At 33.9% G+C, this 16,590-nt stretch overlaps 1 protein-coding gene across 1 annotated transcript in view; it reads left to right on the top strand.

Annotated features, from left to right (window-relative positions):
* Positions 1 to 16,111, top strand: part of SYCP1 (synaptonemal complex protein 1) — a 118,625-nt gene extending 102,514 nt beyond the window's left edge. The window contains exons 30-33 of the mRNA XM_029948062.1: positions 929 to 1,108; positions 7,254 to 7,397; positions 15,448 to 15,537; positions 15,635 to 16,111. Coding sequence (XP_029803922.1) covers positions 929 to 1,108; positions 7,254 to 7,397; positions 15,448 to 15,537; positions 15,635 to 15,772 — 552 coding nt within the window. The 3' untranslated portion in view covers positions 15,773 to 16,111. The remainder of the gene's footprint in view (positions 1 to 928; positions 1,109 to 7,253; positions 7,398 to 15,447; positions 15,538 to 15,634) is intronic.
* Positions 16,112 to 16,590: the final 479 nt, after the last annotated feature.

The raw sequence follows: 16,590 nt of genomic DNA, 5'->3' as shown, positions 1-16,590 counted from the left end.
AACTGACTGAGCCACCTCGGCTCCCTACTCCCAATATTTTTATAGCACATATGGTCACCTCTTAATTCTGCATCTTATACCCTCCTTATTTAAATTTATGGCCAACTTAACCAGTGAACTTTTGAGAATAGCCCTTTATGTGTGGTGTGTTTGTGCTTCATTTTTCCTTGTGAGTAATCGCCACGATTATATTCATGGAGATAGTGGCAACCATGAGAAGTGATAAAATACAAAGCAACTAACACAATCCACTAATGTAGCTACTACAAACTTTTACTAGAAAGATAGGTCAGATGCTGAAGGGAAGATATACATATAAAGGTAGAGAGAAAGAAAATGGAAGACACTGGATTGAAATAAAGTCTAAGTATTTAGAGTAAATTTGCAATTTGTTTCGGAATTGAAGAAAATTTTCTTCTTCAAAAAAACCCATTTTTTTTTCCTCCTGGAAAAATTTTCCAGTCTTTACTTTTGTAAGTTTTCTTACCTATGTTTCTTCTTCTTCTCCTTCTTCTTGTGGGGAGTAAGGCTGGAGGATAGGAAAAGAGAGAAAGGAAATATGAAAGCATAAAAGAATGGAAAGAAAGAATAAACTGCCCTCTGGCTTTTAGACTATTGTAATGAACAACAAAGAAGGGCTTTTTTGCTACCAGGAATAGAGGTTTTCCTTTAGCAAATGCTCAACTTTTGGTCAGTTAGAGAGGTGAGCTGTTGTATTTCTTTTTATAGCAGCTCTGTGAAGACAGGGGGCAGATACCATTTTCATGGTATCTGGAAAATAAAATGATAAGTATAATTTATTGAAAGTTATTTAATTAATAAGAAATTTGGAAGTAAATTCTAGTTTATTCCAGTGTTATTTCTACTAGTTGTTGCACTTCAAATGACATATAGTGATGATTTTATTTCCACTTGTTGTTCAATATAGAAAACACAGACATCTTTATTGGAAACACCTGAAACTCGTTATTGGAAGTTTGATTCTAAAGCAGCTGCTTCACAAAATATATCCAGAAACATCACATCGGTGGACAGTGGCAAATCCAAAGACAAAAGAGACTATTTGTGGACATCTGCCAAAAGTACTTTATCTACTCCATTGCCAAAGGTTGGTTGCTAAAATTTCTAAGATGGTCAGAATGTTTTGGTTAAAAAAGAGGGTTGTAGTATCATATATCTAGTATCACACAAATAGATATAAAACCAATTCAGTTTTTGTGATACCAGCATGAAATGGTTTCCTCTTGCCTTTTTGTTTTTTAGTTACTGTCTACAACTTATGACATCTTGGGCAGATTACATAACTTTCTGGCATTCACCAGATGCCATTCCCTAATGTGGGAAATCTGGTCCTGACTTGGCATTGCTTCCCTTTGTTTGCTATTTACCCTTCATCATTTTGCTGCTTGAGTCCTTTACATAGCACTTAGCTCTTGGTGGATCAGGTACCACCAGCAAGATGGCTGAGTTACTAGCTATCTTCCATATGCCCACTTAATCCATGGGGAATTCATTCAGCCTTTCCATGCTAAATGGTAGTTCAGAATGTCTGTTCTGACCCCACCCTCCCTACCATCCATCTCTCTCTAATTTCTTTATACTCTAAACTATGCAGCCAGATAGAAAGACAAATGAAATTTCTCCCTAACGGTACATCTAGTGAGGTATACACTAAGTGTGTATGTTAATTAGAGGCGCCCTTAGTGTTTATAAGGCTGCTGTTAGAGTTATTTCCTCACTTGCCTTGGAACTTGAAGGGAAAAATATCCCTGCCTTTCTCTATCCCTCTAATCTGAAATTTTATGCCTTTGCTTCTCAGTTTCCTTAAGACAGCTGGGAAGAAAGGAGGTGTTTGGTGATTGTAGGGCCAGTTTAACCACTTTTTAATAAGCCCAAGAGAAGGATCTGGCTTTAGTCATAGGTTACTTTCTTTAGAATATGGGTTACTAGCATTTTTTCCCACAGCTTTGTGCCCCAGTTAACAGTTCCAGAACAAAAGGAAGAGTCTCTCACATCCTATACAATATTATCCACACAATGGACATTATGAAAACTACATAGCTTAGAGAGGCTTTTATGTAAAATTATTTTGTTGTATTTATAACTATATCACTCACATAAAATGGTCTTTATATAAATTGAACTTAAAAAATTTTTATTGAAATATATGCAAGAAAAATGCACAGATCTTAATTACATAATTTGACAGCTTTTTGCAAACTAAACATAACTTTTTTTAATAATCAGCATTCACATTAAAATATAGAACATTACTATTACCTCTGAAGATCTTCTTGCCCCCCTTTCAGTCACTAGCTTCTCCCCCAAGGCCAACTGCTGTCCCAACTCCAATATTAGATGTACCTGTTTTTGACTTTTCTATAAATATAATCATTATTTTTGTTTTGGCTTTTTTTTGCTTAACATTATGTTTGTGGGACTCATCTGTATAGTTGCTTGAAGTTGTAGATTCTCTGTTTTTATTTCTGTATAGTATTCCATTGTATGATGTACCATAGTTTGTTTATTGTATTGTTAGTAGACTTTGGGGTAGTTTCCAGCTGGGGCTTTTGTGAATAATGTTGCTATAAAAATTCTAGTATTTGACCTGTATGCATTTTGGTTGGGTATGTTGTTAGGAATAAAATTGCTGGGTCATAGCATTAGGCATAATATGTTACATCTTAATAGATAATGCCTGAGCTGTTTTATACTATGATACAAAATGTGTGTGTGTGTGTGTGTGTGTGTGTGTGTGTGTGTGTTTTATCCTCATGCCAATTCTCTGACTTCAGACACCAACTAAGTGTCCTACAACTTGATTAAATTCTGATACTACCTGGAATTACTGTAGACCCCAGTAGGTTAGCACTCAGTCTCCTAAGACTTCTTCCACTTCAGACACCGGTCATAATCCTGGTTTGCCAATTGTATTACTGGCTCTAAATTGGGGGTTCCACAGCCCTCTGCTCAGGCCTGCTAATTTGCTAGAATGAGTGACAGCACTCAGGAAATTCCTTTAATTACTTTTGCCAGTTTATTATAAAGATTACAACTTGGGAACAGCCAAATGGAAAGATGAGTAGGGCAGGGTATGGGAAAAGGGGTACAGAACTTCCATGCCCTCTTCAGGAGTTCCATCCTTCCAGCATCTCTGTGTGTTTGCCAACATAGACGTTCTCAGAACCCCACCATTTCGGGTTGTTGTTGTTGTTGTTTAGAGAGATTCCATTACCTAGCGTGATTGGTTAAATCGTGGCTATTGGTAACTCAGTCTCCTACCTTGGAACTAAAAGGTTACAAACTTCTAAACAAGACTTTTTTTCTGGCAATCAGCCACCATGCTGAAGTTATGTAGGTGCCCCTTACTGTCAGTTATTTCATTAACATTAACTCTGGTCCAGTTGAAAGGAGCTCATTCTGAATAGGAAAAGACTCTTATCACATTACTGGGGACAAAGACCAAATATTGTCCCAAAAGATGCTCCTATCACTCATAAAATTACATGGGTTTTAGAAGTTCTCTGTCAGGAACCAGGGACAAAGACTAAATATATGTTTCTAATGGTACCACACTGCTAATCATGGTTTTTTTTTTTAATCATTACATCAATTTACATCCAAGCTAACAGTGAATGAGAGTTCTAGTTCCACATCCTTGCTCTACCACATGGAATTTTTTTAATCTTTTTTGTTTTAGTCATTCTCATGACTTTGGTGACTTGACTTTTTTAAAAAGAACATTTTAACCATAATTTTAGATTTACAGAAAAATTGAAAAAGTAATAGAATTCCTTTATATCAGTCACCCAGTTTTCTACAATTGTTAACATCTTACATTGCCATGAACATTTGTCAAAACTAAGAAACCTACATTGGTACATTACTGTTAACTAAACTTTAGACTTTATTTTTCCATTAATGTTCTCTTACTCTTCCAGGATTCAATCCAGGGTACCACACTGAATTTAGTTGTCATACCTCCCTACTGTTCATCTTAAATTTTCTGTTTGTTTATTTATTTATTTATTTATTTTGAGGCAGAGAGAGCATGAGTAGGGGAGGGACAGAGGGAGAGGGACAGAGAGAGAGGGAGAGGGAGAGAGGGAGAGAGGGAGAGAGGGGGAGAGAGAGAGAGAGAGAGAGAGAGAGAGAGAGAGAGAGAATCCTGAGCAGACTCTGCGCTGTCAGCATGGAGCCCAATGCAGAGCTTGAACTCACGAACCTTGAGATCATGACCTGAGCTGAAACCAAGAGTTGGGCACTTAACCAACTGAGCCTTAGGTGCCCCTAAAGTATTTGCTAGTATACCATTTTAATCCTCTTGTTTTTTTTATTCTACTTTTTGAATTATTTTCTTGGTGATTGCTTGACTATTAACATCTTAAAATGATTTAGTTTGAATTAATACCAATGTAGTTTCAATGGTCAAAAAAAACTTCGCCCCAATTTAGTTTCATTCCCTCTTTTCTGATACCATTGTCCTGCAAAATCACATGTTTATACATTTTAAGCCCATTGAAAGTATAATAATAATTGCTTTATGTGTCTATATTTTAGATAGGAAAAAATAATTATAAACAGAAATACATGTATACTATCTTCTCTAATTATATAGTTTTCTTTACTGGAATTGTTTATTTCTTCATGTGGATTTGAACATAGTGTCCTTAATTTTCGGCCTGAAGGGCTCCCCTTAATATTTCTTACAGGGAATGTCTGCTAGTGACTGACTCTCTCAGGTTTTGTTTATCTAGGAATATTTTAGTTTCTCCTTCATTTTGAAGGATGGTTCTGGTGTATATAGAATTATTTGAAAACACTTTAAGTGCTTTGGAGTCAACCCACAGCTTTTTTTAAACTCCATTGTTTATGGTAGAAATCAGCTGAATGTAATGAGTCACTTACCTCTTGTTGCTTTTCTAGTTTCTCTTTGACTTTTGACAGTTGATTTTATGTCTAAGTATAGTTCTTTTTGAATTTATCCTCCTTAGAATTGGTTGAGCTTCTTGGGTGTGTAGATTAAGGTTTTCACCAAATTTGGGAGGTTTTCCCCCATTATTTTTTTCAAATATTTCTTCTGCCTTTTCTCTGCTCTTATCCTAGAACTCCCATTATGTGTATGTTGGTATACTTGATGGTGTCCCACAAGTCTCTGAGTCCCCATTCATTTTTCTTCTTTCTGTTTCTTAGACTAGATAATATCAATTGAATTGTCTTCAAGTTCATGGATTCTTTCTGCTTTAATCTGATATAGAGCCCCTTTACTGAACTTTTCATTTCAGTTATTGTACTTTTTCAACTGTGATTTTCAATTTGGTTCTTTTTAAAGTTTTATCTTTATTGATAATTCCATTTGGATGAGATTGTCATCATACTTTATTTAGACATGAGTTTCTTCAACTCACTGATCATACTTAAAATAGCTGACTTAAAGTCTTTGTCTAGGAAGTCTGTGACAGGTTTTCCTTAGGGATAGTTTCTTTTGATTGTGCCACCCCAACACCTGTGATGGGCCGTAGTTTTTTCTTTCCTTTCATGTTCATTATTTTTTCTGGAAATCTGAACTGAAAACAATATAACATAACAGCTGTGGAAATCAGATTCACCCCTGTCCTTAGGGTTTGTTGTTTCTGCTTGTCATAGTTGTTACCGTTTGTTTAGTGACTTTTTAAAAACTAAGGCTGTAAAGTTTATATTCTTTGAATGCCACTGAATTTTCTAGTTGGTTAGCTTAATGTTCAGCTAGTGTTTGAACCAATGCCTGGACCAATAAATCTCCCAGTCTTTGCCAATAGACTGTAGGTACTTGTTAGGGCATATGTTCAGCATTCGGCCAGACTGTTGATAACTTTCCTATACTCTTTAATTTCTGCTTGTTTAGAATTTCAAGATCAACTGGAGGTAAGAACTTAGGACCTTCTTAGGTCTTTCCTATGCTTACTCACAGTCCTATGCATGCGTGGCTTTCTACAGTTCCAGGAATGCCAGAATTTTTAAAGTTTTTGTCTAGTTTATCATTTGCCCTGTTAAAATTATTGCCTCATGGAATTGCAAAGTTAAAACACTTGTCCATAATTGTCTTGATAAATGCTGTGTCCTGCTCAACATCTAAGAGAAAGCTTTTTGTACCAAATGAGCTCTTTGGTTAAATACAGACTAGCTTGTGAGGTCTTTCACAGAACCACTAGACAGGTCAAATAATGACAACTCTTTGGGAATAAAAGCTTTGAAAGAACCCTCAGTTCTATTTTGCTCTGTCTAGTGGCTGTCAGTCTGGACCAGGAGTGTGGGATGTTACTTTTTAAGGGTCACACAACAAATGGGGGCTTGGATGAAGAAAAGTTAAGACACTGCAGAGGTTCTGCCATTTATTTTATTTTTTAACTAAAAAATTGTTAATGTTATTTAGTTGAAAGAGAGAGAGAGAAGGGGGGGACATGAGCAGGGGAGGGTGAGAGAGAGAGAGAGAGAGAGAGAGAGAGAGAGAGATGGAGGGAGACAAAGAATCTTAAGCTGGCTCCAGGCTCTGAGGTAGCACCACAAAGTCCAGCATAGGACTCGAACCCACCACCAGTGAGATTATGATGTGAGCCGAATTTGGAAGCTTAACTGACGCCCCTCTGCCAGTTATTTTTTAAAAAATAAACACTACAGTTTGTGACAAACTTTTGGTTAATTTCCAGAGTTCTGAAAAAGTTGGTGGTCATAATTTAGTATTTTATTGCTTTATGGAAGAGAAAATTTTTGGCATATCTTATTGTGCAATTTTTGATGATGTCACTAATCTAACTTTTAAAGATATTTGAAAAAATTGGTAAAATTTACAGGGTAATATGGAATACTAAATATTGAATAAATGTGAATTACTTAAAAAATATAAGCATACCTATTTTCTCATGAATCAGTAAGGATTTTTGTAGAGAGAGCTAAACTCATTCTGGTTTTTGGTCTGAATCATTGTTAAGAAAATAAAAAATCCCTCTTCTTAAGATTGTTGACTGCTGAAGTTGAAGAGTGTTTTTCTGTGCTCTCTCCTGCCATTATTTTCTTCAGTAAGTTGAAGGGAAGGACAAAGAAAAATCTCACTATTAAAAATTTTTGGAAGGAAGTTATGAGTTTTATCATCCAAAATACCTGAAATTCTTATCAAAAATCTCTATATACATCCCACTAATAATGGAGAGTTGTTGATTGCTAAAGATTCAACTTGCATTTTGATGGGAAACTGTATTGTTTTTCTTTTTGGATAGGCATATACTGTGAAGACACCAACGAAACTAAAAATTCAGCAAACAAAAAGCAAGAATATACCCACTGAAGAAAGTAACAAAAAGAGAAAAATGGTCTTTGATTTTGATATTAACTCGGATAGTTCAGAAACTACTGATCTTTTGGTAAAAATACTACAAATCAGTATTTATTACTTATTTATGTTATTTATTATTTTTATACATTGCTTTTTGATGTATATGTATAAGAGATACACCTACTATCTACCATTGCAATACTAAAATATAGTAGAACTGTACTATAACACAGAACCCTATGCTTTTGCAGCATTTTGGATAGGATTCAAATAATCTAACTTAAGTAAACATGGCATTTTGAATACTTAATGTAACATAGTTGACACACTAGATGATTAACCATCTTGTTTTCCAATAGTGTTATAAGGAGTTTTTACCACATTTTCTCTTTTTTGTTTTGTTTCTCCTTTGCTTTGCTTTACTTCCTTTCTTTTGTTTTAAAGGAAAGGTTAGATGAATCTTGTATTGCCAAACTTATTATTTAGAGCCCCTCTTGATTTTGCTAATATACATGTTACATCATTTTATACCACTTTTTGGTTGAAATCCATATCAAGGTATAACATTGCTATCATTCTTAAAGAGTTAGTATATTAAAGATGAGTTGTTTAAGGAAGGTATTTACCCTAGCAGTTTGTATTACTAATTACTCCCTACCATGAGTATATCCACACATACTAGTATTTTCTGAAGCTATAATATTAATTTATTGAGAATAAACTTAGATTCATTTAATTTAAAACCAAATAAATCTCATCACACAAAATGAAGATACCAAAGATTTCTAATTATAAAATTCCAGTTAAAAGCACTTGTTTGAATATTGCCACTTACAACTTTTGAGATTCTTCAAACATTTCTGCTGTTTTGGGACTGCTTTGTTCTGGAAAAGTGAGTAGCTGAAGTCTTAAAACTTTAATTATTGAACTAAACTTAGAGAATCCTTACTCAAGTACCTCTTCATTTTATAGATGTTGATTAACATTTTAATGATTAAAACTGAACCAAGCACTATTTCAAAGACTACATAGATTATTTCTTAGAATAATCTCTTGTTTAAGAAGTATAGACAAAGTTGCTGTTCTCATTTTACAGAAGAGGAAACTGAGTCACACAGGTACCTTGCACAAGATCACATAGCTAGTAAGATATGGAGCCAAAGTTTGAACACAGACCATCTAGCTCCATAGCCTATGTAGGATAATGTACATAGTAACTTGCAGTTTAAACTGAAGTCCAGATACATAAAAATGTAAGGAGAATTAGTAGAAAGACTATGAGCTCTGGAATTAGACCCTCCAGGGTTGGAATCCTACTGTTTCTCTAGCAGTGTGAATTTAGGATAGTGTTTTATAGCTGATCTGAGATTCAAAATGACTCATGATCTCATTTTTAAAAGGAGCATCACAACTTTGCAACACAATAAACCTACTACAGTATTATATGTATATACAATTATTTACACTTGTCTAAAAAGACATTTCATATCTGTTTGGTTATAACTTTCATTTAAAGTTACTATTTTTATAATTTCTAATTCTTGCATTTAAATTTTTGTGAGCACTCAAATTATTATAAAAAGTTAGATTTAAAAGTGGATTGTCTAGAGTGATCTTGGAGAAGATGGTGTAGTAGGATATACCATGAATGTATTTCTCCACCTAGATAGCAATTGTACTTGCAGCAATTGCCAGAAGTAACTGTTTTGGAGCTCTGGAGACTATATGACTGCTTGCAATTTCCAGGTTTGAAACTTGGTAAACTAGGGTTAATTTTGCAGCCTTAAAAATTGTAGTGACTACCTATCACCCAATCCATAGTCCTGTGGCAGATACACTCAGGTCTTGCTATAGCCAGTATAAGCAATAAGGACTTTTCTCTGAGTGTCAAGCTTCAGTCTTCTGTATTATGATTGCTGCTTCTCATCACTGAGGTGCAGGCACAGAAATTAGCTGCCATTCTTTCAACCCTCTTTGTCTTCTAGAGGATTTAAATGAACTGCACCTGGTTTTCTTTTACCCTCTTCATTTCAGTCTTCTCCTTTGGAGGACAAGACATTTAAGAATTAGTATGTTCAAAAGCAGTCACATTTATGGGTTATTTAAAACCACTGTATGTGCCCAGGGAAAGACAGGCTCAGAAGAAACCTTGCGAAGACCTCAGATTTTTACCTCATGCTGATCGTTGCCACAGAAACTTATATAACATAAAGCAAAAGCAAAACTAACCCACTATGGCCATCCCTTGGGAAGGGGAAGACTATGATTTGCAGACCTATCTAATTAAGATTCAAATGTCTAGTTTTCTTTTGTTAAATGGTTTGTTGTCAAATTGGTTTCCATATAACACCCAGTGCTCTTCCCCACAAGTGCCCTCCTCCATTACCACCACCTCTTTACCCTCGCCTCCCCCTTCAGCCCTCGGTTCATTTTCAGTATTCAGTAGGCTCTCAGGTTTTGTGTCCCTCTCTCTCCCCAACTCTCTTTCCCCCTTACCCTCCCCATGGTCCTCCATTAGGTTTCTCCTGTTCTCCTGTTAGACCTATGAGTGCAAACATATGGTATCTGTCCTTCTCTGCCTGACTTATTTCGCTTAGCATGACCCCCTCGAGGTCCATCCACCTTGCTACAAATGGCCATATTTCATTCTTTTCTCATTGTCATGTAATACTCCATTGTATATAAATACCACATCTTCTGGATCCATTCATCAGGTGATGGACTCAAATGTCTAGTTTTCAACAAAAATCACAAAGTTTTACAAAGAAAAGGAAAGTATTGCTTTTACAAAGGAACAAAACAAGTCAACAGAAAATGTCCCCAAGGAAGCCCAGATGTTGGGCTTACTAGACAAAGATTTCAAAACAACTGTCTTAAAGATGTTGATAGAGCTAAACAAAGACATAGACAAAGACAGTAAAATGGTGTATGACTAAAATGAGAATATCAATAAAGAGAAATTATAAAAAGAACCAAGAAGGAATCCTGGAGTTGAAAGTACAGTATCTTAAAATGAAAAGTTTATTAAAGAGATTCAGAAGATTTGAGTAAGGAGAAGAATTGATGAATTTGGAAACAGGATAATTGAAATTACTGAGTTTGAGGAAAGGGAAGAAAAAAGAAAAAGTGAACAGGCAGCTTGAGATTTGTGGGACACCATCAAACATACCAATCTATGTTCTGTAAGAGTCCCAGAAGAAGAGAGAGAAAAAGGGGAAGAAAGAATACTTGAAAAAGTAATCGCTGAAAACTTCTCAAATTTTGATGAAGGAAAATGAATCTACAAATCCAAGAAGCTCATTAAATTCTAAGTAGGATAAAATAAACAGACATCAAAACACACTATAATCAAACTGTCTAAAGACAGAATCTTGAAAGAAGAGAGAACTTATCACAAATGATGTACTCTCAATACGATTTTAAGCTGATTTCTCATTGAGAAGAGTTGGAGGCCAGAAGGCAATAGTTTTCCATATTCAAAGTGTTGAAAGAACAAAATTGTCAACTGAGAATTTGATACCTGCTAAAATTGTTCTTCAAACATGAGGGAGAAATTAAGACATTCCCAGATAAACAAAAGCTGAGGGAGTTACCACATAATTTACACAGGAAATTATAAAAGCTAGCATTATAATTTGGTTTGTAACTCCACTTTTTATTTTCTACAGGATTTGAAAGAAATGTATCAAAATTGTTAATCTACATTACTGGGCATCCAAGGTATAAAGATGTAATTTGTGACATCAATTACAGAAAAAGGGAATGGAGCTGTATTAGAGCATAGTTTTTGTAGGCTATTGAAATGAAGTTGGTATAAATTCAAATTAGACTGTTATAATAGGATATTAAATGTAATCCCCATGGTAACCACACAGAAAATCTATAGAATATACACAAAAGGAAATGAAATATACACAAAAGGGAATAAAAATATTTTTCTACCAAAAAAAAATCACCTAACCATAAAAGAAGATAGTAATGGAGAAAATGAGAATGAAACAATAAACCTATAAGGCATATAGAAAACATAGCAAATAGGCAGAAGTTAGTCTCTCTTTGTCAGTAATTACTTTAAATGGATTACACTCCAATGAATCAACAGAGATGTACAGAATAGATTTTAAAGAATCATCCAACCATATGTGTGTGTGTGTGTGTGTGTATACACATACATATACACACACACATACACATGTTGTCTAAAAGAGACTCAGAACCAAAGACACAAATTGGACGTGAAAGGATGGAGAAAGATAGTCCATGCAAATAGTAAGTATAAAAGATCTGGGATGGCTATACTCCTATCCAACAAAATAGGCTTTAAAAAGTGCAAGAGGCAAAGAATGATATATTAATAAGAGGTTTAGTACAGCAAGAAGATACGAGTTTTAAGCATTTACACCTAATAACAGATCCTCAAGATACATGGCAAGTCTTTACAAAATTGAAGGGAGAAATAGTTCAATGGTTGGGTACTTCAATACCCCACTTTCAGTAAAGGATAAAACAACCAGACAGAAGATAAGTAAGGAAATAGAGGACTGGAAAAACACCATAAACCAAAAAGATCTAACAGATATATACAACACATTGAACAACCAGAGAATACACATCCTTTTCAAGTGTACATAGAATATTCTTCAGAATAAACCATATAGATCACAAAACAAGTCTCAATATATTTTAAAAGATAGACATCATACAAAGTATCTTCTCTGACTACAATGGGGTGAACTTAGAAATCAGTAAGAGTAGGAAAATTAGAAAATTCACAAATTTGTGAAAATTAACACACTTTTAATCAACCAATGAATCAGAAGAAGTCACAAGGGAAATTAAGACTTAGATATGGATAAAAATGAAAACAGTATATCAAAACTTATGTGATACAGCAAAAACCACACTCAGGAGAAAGGCATAGCTCCCAAATTCCTACTGAACAAGATCTCAAATCAGTAAATTAACTTTGTGCTTTATGTAACTAGAAAAAGAACAAACTAAATTCAAAGCTAGCAGAAAGAAGGATATAAGATTCAAGGGGAGATAAATTAGAGAATAGAAAACAATAGAGAAAATCAATGAAACCAAAATTTGTTCATTTGAATAAAATTGACAAATCTTTGGCTAGACTAACAAGATGTAAATAACTTGAATCAAATGAAAGTGGATACTTTATTACCAATTTTTCATAGATAAAAAGAAAATAATGTGATTATATACCAACAAATTTATAACCTAGAAGGAATGGGCAAATGGGTAAAATTCTTGAAACCCAAATTACCTAAACTGATTCCAGGAGAAATAGAAAAGCTCAACAGACTTATCTACAGTAAGCAAAGAATTAGAATTAGTAATCAAAAAATGTTCAACTAAGAAAAGCCTTGGCCTAGATGGTTTCATTGATGGATTGTATCAAACATTTGAAGATATAACCATCTCAAGCTCAAAAAAATTAGAGAACTCTTGCTAACTCATTCCCTGAGGTCACCATTACCTTGATACCAAAGCAAAATAAAGGTATTAATAGAAAAAAAATTGAAGACCATTATCTTTTATGAATGTAGATGTAAAAATCCTCAACAAAATATTAGTAAGTCAAATTCCACATCATATTATAAAGCTCTATCCACCATGGCCAAATGGGATTTATCTGAGAAATACCAGGGTGGTTCAGTATAAGAAAATCAATGTAATATGTGACTAATAGAATAAAGGAGGGAAATTCCATATGATCATCTCAATTGGCATAGAAAAGGCACTCAACAAAATCCGGTTTTTTTTCGTGATAAAAACTCTTATAAAGCTAGTAATAAAGGGAAAATTCCTCAGCATGATAAAAAGTACTGATGAAAACCCACAGCTAACATCATACTCCGTGGTAACAGATTGAGAACTTCCTCCTAAGATGAAGAATGTGACAAGGATATCCATTTTCACCGTTACTCATCAACATTGTCCTGGAAGTTATAGCCAAGACAAAAAAGACAAAGGGAGAGGGAGGGAGAGAAGAAGCAGGTGTACAAAGAGAATATGGGACACAAATATGTGCAGATGCCATGATCCTATCCACTGAAAATCACAAAGACTCAACAAGAAGGCTACTAGAACTAACAAATGAATCCAGCATGGAAGGGTATAAGAACACATGACATCAGTTCTGTTTCTATACACCAGCAATGATTAAAATCCAAAAGGAAATTAAGAAAATCCATATACAGTATCATCTAAACAAATTATTTAGGTACAAATCTAACCAAGAAGATAAAACACTGAAATACAATGAAAACTATAAAACGTTGCTTAAAGAAATTAAGACCTAAAGAAATAGAAGAAAACCCTGTTTACAGATAGGAAGATAACATTGTTAAGTTGCCAAAGCTACCTCTGATTCTAAAATTCACATAGACTTGCAAGGGTCCCCAAATAGCTAAAACAATTTTGTAAAAGGAGGATAATGTTCGAGGACTCACAGTTCTCAACTTTGAAGTTTTCTATAAAGCCTAGTAATTTAAACAGATTAGTACTAGGATATGGACAGATATATAGACCAATGGAATAAAATAGCCCAGAAATAAATCCTCACATATGTAATCAATTGATTTTTGACAAGAGTGCCAAGACCATTCAGTGGGTGAAGAGGGTATTTTTTTTTCAACAAATGGTGCTAGAACTGCATATCCACATGCAAAACAATGAAGTTGGACTCTTACTTTATACCACATATAAAAATTGACTCAAAATGGATCAAAGATCTAAGCTTAATCGCTAAAACCATGAAACTCTTAGAAGAAAATATTGGGAAAAATTTCATGACATTGAATTTGGCCAGTGCCTCATGGGTATGACCCCAAAAAGAGGCAAGGAAGGAAAAAATAGATAAATTTAACTTCCAAATTAAGAATTTTTGTGCATCCAAGGACACTACTAAGAAAGTGAAAGGACAAGCTAAAGGGTGGCAGAAAATATTTCAAATTCTATATCTGAAAAGGGATTAATATCTAGAATACATAAGGAACTCTATAACTAAACAGCAAAAACCATACAGCCCAATTTAAAAATGGACAAAGGACTTGAATAGACATTTCTTCAAAGAGGATATACAAATGGCCAATAAGCACATGAAAAGATGAATATTACAGAGTTATAAGGACATAAGGTATTTTTATTGGGTTAATTTATTTTTATAAGGGCAGTCATTAATGAATTATCAGTTTGCTCTGTATTGAGTAAAACTTTAATAATAGTTTACAAGCAGATTTAAAATCTTTTCTAAGCTGGTCAGTTGGTGCATACTGGTTCTGAGTGTGAAAAGGCAGCTCTTTATGACTTACTGAATTCTGCTGAAATCTTAAAATTCATGAAAATCTCTTTGAATATTTTTATTCATGAAGCTTCTGTAAACATGACATTAGTGAGCAGGAAAAGATAATGTAAATCAATTGCTTACCTGACTAAATTTGTGTTGTATATTTATTAAGAGCCAGCCTACCTGGATTTGAATCCTGGCTCCACCTCTTGCCTGTATAATCTTAGGCAAGTTACTTACTATTTCTGTGTCTCAGTTCTTCACCCTCAAAATGGGGATATAATAGTATTCCTACTTCATAAAATTGTTGTTGTGAGGATTAAAGCTGAAATATACAAAGTGCTTAAAACAGTTTCTGACATAAAGTACTAAATAAGGGTTAGCTATTATTGCTTAGGGGCATTACAATACTCATAAATTGATAATCAATAGCATTATAGTTTCATAGGATTATAAATGCTTATTATAAAGCCGAAGTGTGAGTTTGAATAAGTGGGCTGGGGGGAAAGGGAAGGAAGAGTAGTAGTATAAAGACAAACTGAAATAGAAGTCAGTAAGAAAATATTATTCATACACATCTTGTATTTCACATAACAGGAACATAGTTAATAGAGTCCAAATCTATGTCCTTGTTTGGCAGATGGAGTATGTATTTTGTCATTGTCTTCAAGTTTTCTTTTTTCTCTCCTCTTCTTTCTCCTTCCCTCTCTCACCTCCTTTCTTCCTCTTCTCCCTTCCTCATTTTTCTCCTCCTCTTTGTGATATGTAGACAAAATCTTACTAATATATTAATTTGACAAACCCCACATTAGTATTTTTGTATTTTTTTAAGGGTATGGTTGCAGAAGAAGAGATGTTGAAAAAAATTTACAAGAATAATAATCCACCAACTTCTCATCTTTGTGTCAGAACACCAAAACAGGTAGCTTTTAATTTTTACTTCAGAAAGCAAATTTCAAAAGCCAGACTTTATCTTTTTAAATTAAATATATTATGATTTTATTTTATTTTATCTTCAGACCCGTTCATCTCTAACAAGCCCCGGATCCACACTGAAGTTTGGAGCTATGAGGAAAATGAGGGAAGATCGTTGGGCTGTAATTGCCAAAATGGATAGGAAGAAAAAACTAAAGGATGCAGAAAAGCTATTTGTTTAATTTCAGAAAATGAGTGTGATTAAGGAGCCTAATAACATCTTATTTATAGTTAATTTAAAATGTTTATTTTTTGAGGAGCTAAACATTTTCTGAAATTGAGACCTTTATATTTGCATAAATAATCTTTTTTAATTTTTATATTTCGGCCTACATTGAAATACATGTTGCCCGAAAACTTATAATTTAGATAATAAGATGATTATATTTATTTTGTTTTCATCTTTTCTTGTATTCATGAAAACTGTTTTAGCTAAGTTTTCAAATTTGTAAAGTTATCCATTAAATGTTAGGAACACATTGAGATTTACTCTTTATTCTTTACTATTAAAGTATTTTGGATGCAAATAAATGCTTTTCATTGATTCTGTGAAGTCATCTGGATAGCTAATCATAATTTTGATAATATTTATTTTTAAAGGTCCTTTTAGTAAAGTTTCATAGTTCTGAAGAAGCTTTATTTATAAAGTTGACAAATGGTCTTTAGTTGTAGGGGGAAAAAGGCTACACCAGTATGCCTTTATAACATTATTTACTCAACACTTATTAACTTAAGCAAATATTTATTAAATGCCCACCAAGAGTAAAGTACAGTTCTAGATACTAGAAATATGACAGTGAACAAACCCTCTGTTCTTCTAGAGCTTACATGTTAATGAGGGAAATAGATAAGAAAGAAAATTTAAAAACCAAAGCAGTGTATTAATTGATGATAATTGCTAACAGAAATAAGAGAGTATTAGGGAACATGAAGAAGGTTGAATTATTGTGTAGGGTGGACCTCACTGAGATGACATTTGAAGATCTAATGACTAACAAGT

Source organism: Suricata suricatta, chromosome 8, assembly GCF_006229205.1.
Source record: "Suricata suricatta isolate VVHF042 chromosome 8, meerkat_22Aug2017_6uvM2_HiC, whole genome shotgun sequence".
Taxonomy (NCBI): domain Eukaryota; kingdom Metazoa; phylum Chordata; class Mammalia; order Carnivora; family Herpestidae; genus Suricata; species Suricata suricatta.
The sequence above is the reverse complement of the archived record's forward strand: the minus strand, read 5'-3'. Positions and strand labels throughout refer to the sequence as shown.